The sequence below is a fragment of the Oncorhynchus gorbuscha genome, linkage group LG03 (genome assembly GCF_021184085.1).
Source record: "Oncorhynchus gorbuscha isolate QuinsamMale2020 ecotype Even-year linkage group LG03, OgorEven_v1.0, whole genome shotgun sequence".
Taxonomy (NCBI): domain Eukaryota; kingdom Metazoa; phylum Chordata; class Actinopteri; order Salmoniformes; family Salmonidae; genus Oncorhynchus; species Oncorhynchus gorbuscha.
This window is the reverse complement of record NC_060175.1, coordinates 16,706,194-16,722,476: the sequence shown is the minus strand read 5'-3', so window position 1 is coordinate 16,722,476 and position 16,283 is coordinate 16,706,194. Positions and strand designations below refer to the sequence as shown.

The 16,283-nt window shown below is 41.7% G+C and overlaps 1 protein-coding gene across 1 annotated transcript in view; it reads right to left on the bottom strand.

The window, feature by feature from the left end:
* Positions 1-16,283, bottom strand: part of LOC124026771 (plexin-B1-like) — a 158,454-nt gene that overhangs the window by 2,852 nt on the left and 139,319 nt on the right. The window contains 12 exon segments of the mRNA XM_046339515.1: positions 109-183; positions 2,071-2,211; positions 2,423-2,570; positions 2,884-3,044; positions 4,343-4,503; positions 4,738-4,822; positions 5,028-5,131; positions 8,863-9,028; positions 9,467-9,613; positions 10,662-10,728; positions 10,814-10,992; positions 11,098-11,315. Coding sequence (XP_046195471.1) covers positions 109-183; positions 2,071-2,211; positions 2,423-2,570; positions 2,884-3,044; positions 4,343-4,503; positions 4,738-4,822; positions 5,028-5,131; positions 8,863-9,028; positions 9,467-9,613; positions 10,662-10,728; positions 10,814-10,992; positions 11,098-11,315 — 1,652 coding nt within the window.

The following is a 16,283-nucleotide window of genomic DNA, read 5'->3' as shown; positions in this document are numbered from 1 at the left end:
TGGAGTGAGTGAGAGGGGGTGGAGTGAAAGACAGATGTAAGGTAAACCAAAAGACACAGCACTGATGTGTCATTCCACCCAACCACACAAGAGATAATGAAAACTCACCTGGTCATAGTACTTGTTGATGTACTTGTACAACTCGTGCAGGGCAACAAGGTAATTCAACTCGCCTGAGTAATTCTGGAAAAAAACAAAAACATTTAGACTTAAAGTCACTACAAATAAATAATACGCACACACTTAAATGTGCTAATAGAGGTTCTATTAACAATAGGATATATTTAAAGTGTTCTAGGCATACATTGCTTTAAACTATAGGCCCACTCTGATCACTAGATCAGCTATATTCACAGTAATAGGGGTGACAGTAATTTTAAAAAACATTTTAAAATGAGATACAAACTGCAATATGTAACTTTTTGGGCGACCCAACCAAATTCACATTGAAATGTGAGTTATAGATCTGTCACACTCATTGAAAGCAAGTCTAAGAAGCTGTATATCTGTTCTAAGTGCGCTATTTCTATGCTTCCCATTCTTCCATTTCATTTTTTCAAACAGCTGGTTATGGAAAATATATTTCACAGCTGTATAGATGGTACAATGAGTATTTCCACTATACTTGCTTGTTTTGTGAAATAAACTTAAATTAGGCAAACTATTGGAATATTAGCAACGAGGAAATGGCAAAGCGATTTCTACATAGTGCACCTTAAACAATAGGACAAAGTACCAGGGGATGAAACCAAAATTATTTTCCAATTGTGTTGTTCTGAACAGAACCATTATTTATTTTGTTACGTTCCACTGTTCCGACCTTCAAAATAAAGTTCTGAACTGGTTTAAACCCCACAAAAAGTAACAGTTTATATAGTTCCTTTGTGTTCCTTTTTAAACCTCTGAAATAGTCACAAAAAAACAACAACATTTATCCCGATTTTAAATTACTTCAATCTTCAGTGAGGATAGAGCAGCTTGCTCCTTGACTTATTCCACATTTTGCTACAGCCTAAATTCAAAATGAATTAAATAGATTTTTTTTCACCCATCTTCACACAATAATAACCCATAATGAAAACGTGAAAACATGTTTTTAGACATTTTTCTAAATGTATTGAAAATGAAGTACAGAAATCTAATTTGCATAACTATTCATACCCCTTTGCTATGACACTCCAAATTGAGCTCAGGTGCATCCAATTTCCTTTGATCATCCTTGAGATGTCACTACAATATTATTGGAGTCCACCTGTGGCCAATTCAATTGTTTGGACATGATTTAGATAGAAACACATCTGTCTATTTAAGGTCCCACAGCTGACAGTGCATGTCAGAGCAGAAACTATACCACGAAGTCCAAGGATCTGTAGATCTCAGAGATATTATTGTGATGAGGTATATATCTGATGAAGGGTATAAAACCATTTCTAGAGTGTTGAAAGTTTCTGAGAGCATGGTGGTCTCCATCATTGGGAAATATGTTAAACGTGATAAATATAGTATCCTTAACCAGCATTGAAAAAGTTAATCCATTCTTCTTTAATTAAAAATCTCAATTTCTGAATCACACTTGTAAAGTCAATAGACTTCAGAAACCTATGCTTCAGAGGGGCAGGTAGTCTACACACACTGGCAACGATTTTTAGCTGGCAGGAAGAAACTCGAATACGTTTCTGAGTGACATAGTGAGGGGCTTTGCATAGGCGCTTTGTTGCGGGACTGAAAAAAAGTGCCCGGAACGTAAAAGAACGTTATTAACCAGTTCCAATGCTTTTAAAATAACGGTTCTGTTCCAGAACAGTACAGATCACTTTCGTTCCCTGAACTTGATCCAACCCCTGCAAATAACCAATTAAAAGAATAGCAAACTCAAATGTAATTTGTTATGCTAAATGACTTAAATGTAAATGTAAATGTTATTTTGATTCATCAAAACATTTAGCAAAAAATGTCAAGTTTAAGGTAGAGCACTTTTAGTAGAGTGCAAAAACTGAATGATGCGTTTGCCAAAAATCACTTGAGTGAACAGTGTTGTAGTGAATTATTGAACTGAAGTAAAAGACCAACCCTGGATAGTTCTGCTAGTGCGGAGTTCATCTCCTGGTCACTGGCAGAGATTGTCTGTCTGATGTCAGCGTAGTACCTTTCCACCATCTGCTTGTACCGGGGGATATCTCTGGCATAAAGCAGTTTGTTTATTGGTGAATCCTGGAGACAGAGAGACAGAGAGAGACAGAGAGACAGAACGTGAGAGAGATTACCAGATATAAAGAATCACTTCCACCTTCCACAGTTTCCCGTGGCCCAGTCAACTCCTCCCCAGAGGGGTTGGGTTAAATGTGGATGACACATTTCAGTTAAATGCATTCAGTTGTACAACTGACTAGGTATCCCCATTCCTTTCCCTCCTCTCGCTCACCCTGCCCAGTTTATGCTCTGAGGTGGTGCAGGAGTCCATGAAGGTCTGGGAGATGACCGTTAGCACGGCGTCCACGTGGTCCGAGGGCTGGACGTCAAAGATAAACTGGGGGTTCTTTACAATGTTGATCCAGAACCTCAGGGGCAAACTGGACGGAGGGAATGAGGGAGGGAAAGGGACTTACATATATGGATAAGAACTGTTATGTTCATATGTTACGTATATCATCCAACCACATAACGTAAACACACATACACGTATTCAAGGACACAGACATGGATGGTCTCATTAGTCTGTGTGTGCGTGAGTGTGTACCTGTTGTTCTTCTAGATGTGGAAGGAATCAGGATGTGTGTGTGTATGCGTGCATGTATCCATGTACATGCGTGTGTTTGTCTGCGTGTTTGCTTGTACACACTCGTGAGTGTGTGTGTGCTTCTGCCTAGGTGTGTATGTATGTACCTGTTGGTCTTCCAGATGTGGATGGTCTCAGGGTCGGTGATGGCGTGGTGCTGCGCCTGGTCGTCCAGCAGGTCAAAGAAGTACTTGACGGCCAGCGGAACGGGACGACTGGTGGACAGGATCACCGTGAACAGGTCGTCCACAAACTTCTGCAGAGTGCCCTGTGGAGGGAGGGAGAAGGTTAGGGGTTTTGCTCAGTTTTGAAAGTCAATGTGGGAGTGTATATGTGTAGTAATAATTCCTTATAATTTGAGGGGTGATTATGTTTGTCCTGTTACACACTTGTGGAAATATGTTCCCCAACTCCCCGAGACACCCGGAGGGAGTGGGGTCACAGCCAAGGTCACCATTGTCCAGCACCTCTGGAGAAATTGGGGTCAAGTGCCTTGCTCAGGGCACATCTACAGATGTTTCACCTTGTCGGCTCTGGGATTCAAACCAGTGAACTATCAGTTACTGTCCCAAAGGTCTAACCTCCAGGTTACCTGCCGTGTGTGTGTGTGTCTACAGCATCTACCTGCCGTGTGTCTACAGCATCTACCTGCCGTGTGTCTACAGCATCTACCTGCCTTGTGTCTACAGCATCTACCTGCCGTGTGTCTACAGCATCTACCTGCCGTGTGTCTACAGCATCTCCCTGCCGTGTGTCTACAGCATCTCCCTGCCGTGTGTCTACAGCATCTACCTGCCGTGTGTCTACAGCATCTACCTGCCGTGTGTCTACAGCATCTACCTGCCGTGTGTCTACAGCATCTACCTGCCGTGTGTCTACAGCATCTACCTGCCGTGTGTCTACAGCATCTACCTGCCGTGTGTCTACAGTCGTGTGTATAGTATCTACCTGCCGTGTGTCTACAGCATCTACCTGCCGTGTGTCTATAGTATCTACCTGCCGTGTGTCTACAGCATCTACCTGCCGTGTAGCATCTCTACCTGCCGTGTGTCTACAGCATCTACCTGCCGTGTGTCTATAGTATCTACCTGCCGTGTGTCTATAGTATCTACCTGCCGTGTGTCTACAGCATCTACCTGCCGTGTGTCTACAGCATCTACCTGCCGTGTGTCTATAGTATCTACCTGCCGTGTGTCTATAGTATCTACCTGCCGTGTGTCTATAGTATCTACCTGCCGTGTGTCTACAGCATCTACCTGCCGTGTGTCTATAGTATCTACCTGCCGTGTGTCTACAGCATCTACCTGCCGTGTGTCTATAGCATCTACCTGCCGTGTGTCTACAGCATCTACCTGCCGTGTGTCTATAGTATCTACCTGCCGTGTGTCTATAGTATCTACCTGCCGTGTGTCTATAGTATCTACCTGCCGTGTGTCTATAGTATCTACCTGCCGTGTGTCTATAGTATCTACCTGCCGTGTGTCTATAGTATCTGCCAGGCTTGTGTGGGTGATATGCGAGTGCGTGTATATGCAATGTGTGCGTCTGTGTGGGTCCAGTATCTACCTTCATGGAGAGCAGACGTGTGAGGTAGATCTCTGGTATTGCCTTGGCCCTCTCCCTCACGCTGCCGCGGCGGTGCTTGGGTAGCTCAGGCTCTTCGCCGGCCTTGACCAGGTGCCACAGCCTCACCCCGCCCTCGTCTGCATCCTCCAGCATGGGCGTCTCTGAACGGGGGAGGAGGACAGAAGAAAGGAGAAGGGTTGAGAAAGAGAGTTAGCAAGAAAGGGCCATTTAATATGTTACATTATTTTACATATTTCACAAAAGTTAACATTTGAGTCAACGTTTCAGCCTAGTGGCCTTACTCAAGATGACATGCATCCATACTTATTCTACAAAAACTGGAACAACAAGACATTTCCCAGAAAGAGTGGAAATAAAATGCAAGTGCAACTCACTTTCACCTGCCACGTAGTTGTGGTTGTCGTGATGGATGTGTTTGCTGTGGCGCGGGACCAAAGCCACTGTCGCGCCATCTGCAACCTGAAACACAACCACAACAGTGTTAGACATCTTTCATGAATATGATATAGATGCACTATGAAGGCTTTGTGACTGCTTATGAAGGGTTAATGAAGTGTAATACCATTAAAGGCTTAGAAAAATGAATTTGACAAAATCTTAAGACCACTACGGAGTGTTATAAACTCTTGATAAAGCTTTATGACTGTTTGATATGGGTGCAGACCTTGTAGTGTTGGAGTGTGTTGAGGCGTTTCCAATTGCCCTGGACAATAGACGTCAGGTCTTCATCAGACAGGATCAGATGACCTGCTACACCAGACCTCCACTCTGAAACACACACCGTATGTTAAACAGGACTATACACAGAATGAAACACACACAGTAGGTAGACAGGCCTATACACAGAATGAAAACACACAGTAGGTAGACAGGCCTATACACAGAATGACACACACACAGTAGGTAGACAGGCCTATACACAGAATGACACACACACAGTAGGTAGACAGGCCTATACACAGAATGACACACACACAGTAGGTAGACAGGCCTATACACAGAATGACACACACACACAGTAGGTAGACAGGCCTATACACAGAATGACACACACACACAGTAGGTAGACAGGCCTATACACAGAATGACACACACACACAGTAGGTAGACAGGCCTATACACAGAATGACACACACACAGTAGGTAGACAGGCCTATACACAGAATGAAACACACACAGTAGGTAGACAGGACTATACACAGAATGAGACACACACAGTAGGTAGACAGGCCTATACACAGAATGAGACACACACAGTAGGTAGACAGGCCTATACACAGAATGACACACACACAGTAGGTAGACAGGCCTATACACAGAATGAAACACACACAGTAGGTAGACAGGACTATACACAGAATGACACACACACAGTAGGTAGACAGGCCTATACACAGAATGAGACACACACAGTAGGTAGACAGGCCTATACACAGAATGACACACACACAGTAGGTAGACAGGCCTATACACAGAATGACACACAGTAGGTAGACAGGCCTATACACAGAATGAAACACACACAGTAGGTAGACAGGACTATACACAGAATGAAAACACACACAGTATGTAGCCAGGCCTATACACAGAATGAAAACACACACAGTATGTTAGACAGGACTATAGACAGAATGAAAACACTATTATTTATTGAGGCTATCAGACAGGCCTTTTCATTATTTTGTCTTCTCTAATTGTAAAATATGAACCTTGTAACTGATGGAAAGGCAGGTTTATTTACAGGTCTTGATCCAATGGTGAATGTGCCATGTCATACCAAATATACACGGGAAATAGCCCAAAACAAATATCCTTGGTATCAGGCTCATTAACCGGTCCCCTTGTGAAACCACATGGAATCTGTCTAACAGGAGCTCAAACAGGTAGACCTGCATAATAACATTATTCGAATGTTATAAACACTAGGCCCCCAGGATCATAGGATTACACAACTGGCAAAAACAACCAATAAACAGGTTCTACAATGTAAAAGGACATTTCCACATTGATACAGTCAGCTAAATCAGACAATTATTTTTAATGATATTTCTTTCAGCAAGCATCATTTTCTCTTATTCTGACTCCAAAGATATCTACTATGTGTACTGAGGCCCGTGCGCTCCTATTACACACAACCAAACTGACAAACACACGGAACTCCGACAGAACACTGGAAATATCAACAAATGAAACCATATATTTCATTAAATAAACAGAACTTCTACCTCACGAGTCTTGCGAACGTTCATGTGTACTATAAACATCGCGCCCACTCAGAGCAGCGTAAGAAATGGTCGGCTAAATTAAAATGTACCAACATTAAACAAACATGTCTACGTGATGCCATAAAAGGTACGGGGATGGAATGATGAAACGCTAGCAATTACTTTTGTTTTACATGTAAAATAGATTTACCACACGGGGCTGTGCAAAGCAAAGACAACATTTCAACAAGAGAACAAACTCACGCTCCACTGGTGGGAGTTTGGAGAGCATCTTCCCACAGTAGGCTTATAATTCATCTTATCAAAAACTTCCAAATGCTAGCTTAAGTTAATTCTACATTTCAAGTAATTATTACATACAAAACCACTTTTGCCAGCAGCATACCACCCTGCATACCACTGCTGGCTTGCTTCTGAAGCTAAGCAGGCTTGGTCCTGGTCAGTTCCTAGATGGGAGACCAGATGCTGCTGGAAGGGGTGTTGGAGGGCCAGGAGGAGGCACTCTTTCCTCTGGTCTAAAAAATATCCCAATGCCCCAGGCCAGTGATTAGGGACACTGCCCTGTGTTGGGTGCCGTCATTCTGATGGGACGTTAAACGGGTGTCCTGACTCTCTGTGGTCATTAAAGATCCCATGGCACTTATCGTAGGAGTAGGGGTGTTAACCCCGGTGTCCTGGCTAAATTCCCAAACTGGCCCTCAAACCATCACGGTCACCTAATAATCCCCAGTGTACAATTGGCTCATTCATCCCCCTCCTCTCCCCTGTAACTATTCCCCAAGTCGTTGCTGCAAATGAGAACGTGTTCTCAGTCAACTTACCTGGTAAAATAACGGATAAATAAAAATTAAGGCCTATGCGAGTAATTGTTGCCGCATTGCTGGTGAGCTTGCAAAGTAAACAGTTAATATTATTGATCGCCAAACAATGTTTGGAGCTGCAAATGTATTTATTATGGCAATCCTCTCTCCCTACAATTTGACATTTGAGCTTTACCCGATCCAATAGCTGTACAGCAAATCAGCAATCAGTTTGTAAGCTCACCCGACCTGTGTTGAGTGACAGTTTGCTGGTCCAATCAGAGTACCGAATGTGCATTTCACTAACCTATCTGTTGCAACTTGCATGTTTTTTGTGTGTGTTTTTTTTTACAAGGGCGTTGCTGTGGCTCCAATCTCTGGCTGTGTGTAGAGTAATCCATGTAGACTCTGTGCCACAAAATGAGTGACAAAACATTACAAAACCTGGTTAGATAATTTCAAGTCATCAGTCTCAAGTCAAAGTCGAGTACAGGGTCTTGAGGCTTCAAGTCCAAGTCGAGTCATCACATTTGAATCCACAAAGAGTCCAACTCATCTGACTCGAGTCCACAACTCTGCATCTTCCTGTGTGTGTGTTCCTCACCCAGGTACAGAGAGTCTCTGTGTGTGTGTGCGTGTTCCTCACCCAGGTCCAGAGAGTCTGTGTGTGTGTGTGTGTGTTCCTCACCCAGGTCCAGAGAGTCTGTGTGTGTGTGTGTGTGTTCCTCACCCAGGTCCAGAGAGACTGTGTGTGTGTGTTCCTTACCCAGGTCCAGAGAGACTGTGTGTGTGTGTTCCTCACCCAGGTCCAGAGAGACTGTGTGTGTGTGTTCCTCACCCAGGTCCAGAGAGTCTCTGTGTGTGTGTGTTCCTCACCCAGGTCCAGAGAGTCTGTGTGTGTGTGTGTGTGTGCGTGTTCCTCACCCAGGTCCAGAGAGTCTGTGTGTGTGTGTTCCTTACCCAGGTCCAGAGAGTCTGTGTGTGTGTGTTCCTTACCCAGGTCCAGAGAGACTGTGTGTGTGTGTTCCTCACCCAGGTCCAGAGAGTCTGTGTGTGTGTGTTCCTCACCCAGGTCCAGAGAGTCTGTGTGTGTGTGTGTTCCTCACCCAGGTCCAGAGAGTCTGTGTGTGTGTGTGTTCCTCACCCAGGTCCAGAGAGTCTGTGTGTGTGTGTGTGTGTGTGTGTGTGTGTGTGTGTGTGTGTGTGTGTGTGTGTGTGTGTGTGTGTGTGTGTGTGTGTGTGTGTGTGTGTGTGTGTGTGTGTGTGTGTGTGTGTGTGTGTGTGTGTGTGTGTGTGTGTGTGTGTGTTCCTCACCCAGGCACAGAGAGTCTGTGTGTGTGTGTGCGTGTGTTCCTCACCCAGGTCCAGAGAGTCTGTGTGTGTGTGTGTTCCTCACCCAGGTCCAGAGAGTCTGTGTGTGTGTGTGTGTTCCTCACCCAGGTCCAGAGAGTCTGTGTGTGTGTGTGTTCCTCACCCAGGTCCAGAGAGTCTGTGTGTGGCCGGTGGGAGAAGGAGGTGCCCTTGTAGACCTGGTCCAGGAGTTTCTCCTTCACCTGGGTGATGGTGTCTATGTCCAGCACCTTGGAGGGTAGTGGCTGGGTCTCATTCACCCCCCCGCCCTGCATCAACACGTTCAGGGTCTGGGGGGGGGGGGATTTCAATCACTCACAAAACACACTTTCCTGGATGGTCGTTAGATCTATTTGTCTCTGGTTTTTCACTGAAGAAAAAAAAGGGAGTTTGTGTGTGTGGTAAAACTGAGTCCCTCTTGTGAATCAACACTGGACTTTTCCCCCTTTACTTGCGCTGACTTCGCTGATAACTACTTTAGGAATTGAGGAAAAATGTACTTACAATGACTGAGATATGTGGTTGTCTCACCTAGCTATCTGAAGATGATTAACTAACTGTAAGTCGCTCTGGACAGGAGCGTCTGCTAAATAACTAACATGTAAAAATAAATGTGTACGAGTGTTGTGTCTCAACGATTGAATGTGTGTGTACACGTCTGAATGTGTGTGTTTGTCTTTGCGCGTCCGCATGAGTGTGTGTCAATGTCTGAGTGTGTGTATTCTCACCAGGGTCTTGTACTCAACATCCTCTCTGAGGAGACGGTTGTCATTGAGCGTGTATTTGGCCTTGCCAGTCACCGCGTCCACCGGCCCCTTGTCCACCTGGTGCTTGATAGCCCTGAACAACATGTAGAGAGACTCACCTGCAGAGTCCTGGAGAGAGGGGGAGACAACAACAGTTAGCATCATGCTAGCGAAACAGGTAAACAATTAGCATTGTGTTAACAAATTAGATAAACAGTCAGCATAATGCTAAAAATCAAGTAAACAGTCAGCATAATGCTAAAAATCAAGTAAACAGTCAGCATAATGCTAACAAATCAAGTAAACAGTCAGCATAATGCTAACAAATCAAGTAAACAGTCAGCATAATGCTAACAAATGTATGTAAACAGTTAGCGTCATGATAACCAATCCGGCAAACAATTAGCATCATGCTAACAATCATTGTCCTGGGAAAGACGAGGAGACATGACATTTACCAACATGCTAAAAATGTATTCCTCCATTTCGCTTGCTAATGAATGCTAATGCTAGTAGCCATTTGACCCAGGTAAGATACAAATAGCCAAGTCTGTTTAAAACTGTCATGGATAACATAGCCAAGATTCACAACCCTGGAATAAAGCCTAGGGCTAGTCGGAATTCTTTGAAAGTGCATCCTTCCTTCCTTGAAGTCATTACTGATTAGAAATGACTGAACAGCTGAAAGCCATGTGGTGGCGTCCTTTCATTTCTGTCCAATTGTGGCTAAACAGTGATTACTTCAAGGATGTACTCAGTCCTGACACGACTCATGAGGAACACAGCGAGAGAGAGCTGTGACATACTGCTCTGGATAAGAATACTGTAAATGCAATATTCGTGCAGAAAGGGGTTGAGCTTTGATTGGTTCTCTTAAATGCTTTTCTCTTTCCTTAGAGGGTTGGACCTCACTTTGTTTGGATTTGAAAATCCAACCGTTGTATTAGAAGGGGTGCGGTGCCCCCAGGGTCTGTTTGTGGTTGTACATATGGATGTTGGCGTGAGAAATACACAGTAAAAATCAGCTTTAAAAAAAGAACAGCCCTTTTCATTAACCGACACTTCGTGCCATCAACATCAAGGAACCTTTCCAGACCCTGAAGTCAGGAAGACTGGTGTCAGCCAGACTAATCATTTCCTCCTCTGTGAAGAAGTCATTCCTGTGATTCCGACTCACCCTGAGGAAAGCATAGAGGCTGATGGACATCCAGTTGGTCAGCAGCTTCTCCACCACTGTCTCCGTTCTGTAAAGCAAAATAATCACTTTCACATATTCTCTTCTCCGACACACCCTGACCTACCCCCCCCCCAAATCTCTTCCTATCTTACCTCCGCAGCATGAGTTTAGGGTTCTTGACCACGTACTGCTCCACCAGGTCATTGAGCAGGGTCTTGAGGATGTCTGTGAAGTACTCCAGTTTACCATGCAGCGCCACAGTCAGGAGAGAGGCCACGTAGGCCCGGTCCCTTGGTGAGAACGTCCGCTGGCTCTCTAGAGTATGGATGAACTGGTAGCGAGGTGGAAGACAAACTTGCTTTAGACTATCAAGAGTCCAATAACATAGTAAGAATCGGTCCAGTTCTTTCACCAATCATCATCACTGTCGCCCTACCTTGGTGAGGAAGAGTTTGCTGTTGAGCAGGTTAGAGAGCTGCACCAGGCCCTGCTCCACTGTGGCCCGCCGACTCTCCTGTATATCCAGATCCCTCCGCAGGGGCGACTCGCGGTGGCCCGGGAAGAAGATCCTCTCGGCATAGCGCCGGTAGTCCAGGAAAGGGATGCCCGAGCCCACCAGGTCACTGGACATGTCCATCATCTCCGTCATCAAGTCTGGTGGAGGAGGGTGAGGAGTTTAAAGGTTAAATGGGTGTAACTTAATAAAAAAAATATAAACTCCCCCTATTTGGAGGACACATATCCTGTTGGTTTTTACAGCTTTTGTGCTACATTTTACATGTACATTAATGCTGTCATTCTGCCCCTGAACAAGGCCATTAACCCACTGTTCCGAGGCCATCATTGAAAATAACATTGTTCTTAACTGACTTGCCTAGTTAAATAAAGGTAAAATAAAAAATAAAATGATAAAATCCCAACCCTCAGCCACTCCCACCATACACCACCCTCATTTGGTTTCCATGTGCCATGTATTTTCAGTTGTGATGCTTTACATACACGTTGAACCTTTCTAATAGTATAGAATCCACAGATTGTGAGCTGAAGATGAAAAACATTCCTACGACTATTATTATATTATTTATTGACTGACTATGGCTTTCCAAATCGACCAACACTGCTATCTGTAAGGTTAATTTGAAGTGAATGTGGTGATTTTTTTAAACCATTCCTATATATATTTAAATTGAAGCACTAAGTGTTGAATCAAGTGTTGTTTTTTGTACAAGTTCATAAACCATGAGCCATGGAATTGGTACATCGAAAATCCCTTCTCATTTATTTTGCAACCTCTATGGTGCAGCTGTCAACATTTTTGTCCTCAAATGAAACTGGTCAATTTTTCTATTTATGCCAGTTCCTTTCAGCCAGTTTGTATCTTTAATATATGGCCGACAAACAGGTTCTCTACCTTCTCCCTTTTCCACTTGCCTCTTCCATTTTTGTGGTAATGCTGCAAATCAGTTGATTGTAAGTTTGGATTGAGCAGACATTCTCATATATTTTCCATAGCTGTATTTGTGACATAACTCCTCCCTTTATAATTATAATATAATTAAATACATATAATCTAATTGAAGATTTCCTTCCATAAAGAATGTATTTTTATTAATCAGTATATTTGAGTTTGACCATAACATTTGTTGTAATATTTATTCAATCTTTTCTGGAGGATAAAACTGAAATTGTAACCAGCTTTGTATGGCTTGTTTAACTTCTTAGAGATAAGGGGCGCTCTTTTAATTTTTGGTTAAAAAACGTTCCCGTTTTAAACAAGATATTTTGTCACGAAAATATGCTTGACTATGCATGTAATTGACAGCTTTGGAAAGAAAAAAACTCTGACGTTTCCAAAACTGCAAAGATATTATCTGTGAGTGCCCCAGAACTAATGCTACAGGCGAAACCAAGATGAGATTTCATACAGGAAATACCCCAGATTCTGAAGGCGCTGTGTTCCAATGTCTCCTTATATGGCTGTGAATGCGCCAGGAATGAGCCTGCACTTTCTGCCGTTTTCCCAAGGTGTCTGCAGCATTGTGACGTATTTGTAGGCATATCATTGGAAGATTGACCATAAGAGACTACATTTACCAGGTGTCCGCCCGGTGACCTGCGTCAAAATTATTGCGTAATCTCTAGGTCCATGCGCGTTCCATTTCTTCAGAGGAGAAACTAAACTGCCACGAATGATTTATCATCGATAGATATGTGAAAAACACCTTGAGGATTGATTCTAAACAACGTTTGCCATGTTTCTGTGGATATTATGTAGTTAATATGGAAAAAAGTTCGCGTTGTAATGACTTTTTCAGGTTTTTTCTTACCCAAACGTGATGAAGAAAACGGAGCGATTTTTCTACACAAATAATATTTTTGGAAAAACTGAACATTTGCTATCTAACTGACAGTCTCCTCATTGAACACATCTGAAGTTCTTTAAAGGTAAATTATTTTATTTGAATGCTTTTCTTGTTTTTGTGAAAATGTTGCATGCTGAATGCCAGGCTTAATGCTATGCTAGGCTATCAATACTGTTACACAAATGCTTGTTTAGCTATGGTTCAAAAGCATATTTTGAAAATCTGAGATGACAGTGTTGTTAACAAAAGGCTAAGCTTGAGAGCTAATATATTTATTTAATTTCATTTGCGATTTTCATGAATAGTTAACGTTGCGTTATGCTAATGAGCTTGAGGCTGTATTCACGATCCCGGATCCGGGATGGCTAGAATTGAGAGGATAAGAAAGGACGATACTTTCAACAAAATGTCATTTTCAATTAGTCCGAAATGAGAAGTTGTAACCTGTATAAAAGCAAAAAGGCAATTTTTGAACAAAGGATAAGCCTTTCTTAATAATCTATTGGAGAACTATTTGGGGTTTTAGTATAACTTATGTATGAGTGAAGCTTTTAGTGAGGGTTTAAAGCTTTAATATTTAATCATTTTAGTCCCCCAAACTCATAATCGTTATATAAATAGGCATGTTTAATTTTGTCTGGCTTAGCATTCCAAATAAAATGAAATATTTTTTTGCTCATATGATTTAAAAAAATAGTTGTCTGGAGTAGGCAGTGCCATTTTTTTTTTTTTACCTTTATTTAACCAGGCAAGTCAGTTAAGAACAAATTCTTATTTTCAATGACGGCATAGGAAGTGGGTTAACTGCCTGTTCAGGGGCAGAACGACAGATTTGTACCTTGTCGTTTGTACCTTCCGGTTACTAGTCCAACGCTCTAACCACTAGGCTACCCTGCCGCCCCTTAGTAAGTAAACTGTGATAGGACCAAAGAGTTAATCAATGTGATTTTTCCATAAATAGACAACTATTTATCTGTTTAGAATATAATCTTATCTATTTTTGCAAACATTCTATTAAAATTGATTGTGGTAAGTTCATTTATATATTTTTGAGATGTGAATACCAAGTTTGTCTAACTTTACCATCCACCCATTTTAATTGGTAAACTACAAGGTAGTGTAAACACATTTTTTTAAACAATCCAATACGCAATATGGTACAGTTGTCATAATTAGGCTTTAGTCCAGAGAGGCTAGAAAAGTGATCAAGATCTTCAATGGGACTGTGCAGGGATCCAGATTACAGACTTAATAAAAAAAACTAGAGTCATCGGCACATTGACACTAGTTTTTATCCCCTGGATTTCTAACCCCTTGATGTTCTTGTTGGATCTCATTTTAAAAGCCAGCATTTCAATGGCCATAATAAATAGATATGGAGACAATGGACAGCCTTGTTTTACTCCACTTAAAAGGTCAATACTTTTTGAGAAGTAACAATTATTTACTATTTTACATCTGGGGTTGCTGTACATAACTTAAACCACTGTATAAGAGATTTACCAAAATTAAAGTAATCCAGGCATTTATATATAAATTCTAGTTGTACTTTATCAAACGCCTTTTCAAAATCTGCTATGAAGACCAGGCCTGGTATCTTTGATGTTTCATAGTGTTCAATTGTTTCAAATAATTATTGTATATTATCGCCAATATATCGTCCATATAAAAAACCTGTCTGATCAGGATGAACAATATCTGGTAAAACCTTGTTTATTCTATGTGCTATGCATTTCGCCAGGATTTTCACATCACAACATTGAAGTGTAAAAGGCCTCCAGTTTTTTTTAAATGGACTGGGTCCTGTTTTAGTAGTAATGAAATCAGACCTTCTTGTTGAGTACCTGAAAGTCTACCATTGTCATAAGACTGAGTACATAAAAAAATAAATCTCTACTGGTATACCATCAAGCCCGGGTGTTGTTCCAGACTGAAAATATTTAATTGCCAAAAGAAGTTCCTCTTCTGTAAGTTGGCCTTCACACAGGTCTTTCTGTAAATGTTACATTTTACATTATTATTATTACTATTATGAAAGAAATCCTCCAGTTAACATCATTCAGTGTAAATGGAGGAGCTTAAAATATTTTGCTTCCTCTTTCAAAATATAATTTGGTGAATCATGGATGACTCCATCATTTGTAACGACATTCTGTAAATTCTTTTTGGTGGCATTTCTATGTTGAAGATTCACCATTTTCCATCCAATTCCCTTTATTTTTGTATTACATTATACTTAATTGTTCTTGAATAAGTACCTCCAATTATTTTTATTTTTCCTTTAACCAATTTTGTGCCTCTATAGTTCAGTTTCCATTACCATCTACCTACACTGTTACTTCCTCTATTTCCTTTATTAGTCTAATCTCTTTTAACCTAAACCGCTTTTGTTTTAATAATGAGTATTGTATGGCCTCTAAAAGTACATTTAAAAAAGTGTCCCATACAAGGGGGTATGACCTTGCTCGGAACGTGCCAATCAAAAAAGGGCGGACTTTTATTTGTTTTGTTTATTTGGATCCCCGTTAGCTGTTGCAAAGGCAGCAAATTAAATAAAAATGTATTTGTCTCAAACAACAGGTGTTCCCAACAATGCAGAGAGAACAAGAATAGAAAGATAAGAGGAGGAATAAATACAACAAATAAACAGGAATAGTTACAAGAGCAGCTTCTTCCTGTGGTCCAGTAACAAAACACTGATACACAAGGACAGTCACACAAATTTGAAATACAACGATATACAAACACACACACAAAAAAAAGTAATATATTTTTTATTTTACATTTATTTATAGCATTTTTTTCTCATTGAGATAACATCTCTTTTCCAAGAGAGACCTGGTCCAATAGCCAAAAAACTTCTCAATAAGCATTACAGATATGTAACTTCAATGTTACGTTAAAATCTCCAACACGATGCAAAGCTTACAAAGAATCAGCCAATCGATGTGCTTTCTGTGCAACAGCTGTAGTTGGCCTTGTGCAGCCGTATCAAAGCTCATTGAAGACCTGTATGTAAACATTGTACACAGATGGCAACTAGCAGTGGACTCTTCCTGTATTTCTGTTCTTTTTTTAGTGTTAGAGAGTGTCTGTGTGTGTCCACTCACAGTCCCCGCCACTCCAGTGAAAGTCAGTGGAGAAAAGAGGCCCCTTAAGCCTATACAGAACTGGTGGATTTTAAGCTAAAAGGGTCAGCTAAATATTGTCCAGAAGTTACCTCACTGGACAGAAAGCCCCCAGAGCTCGACTCATGGTT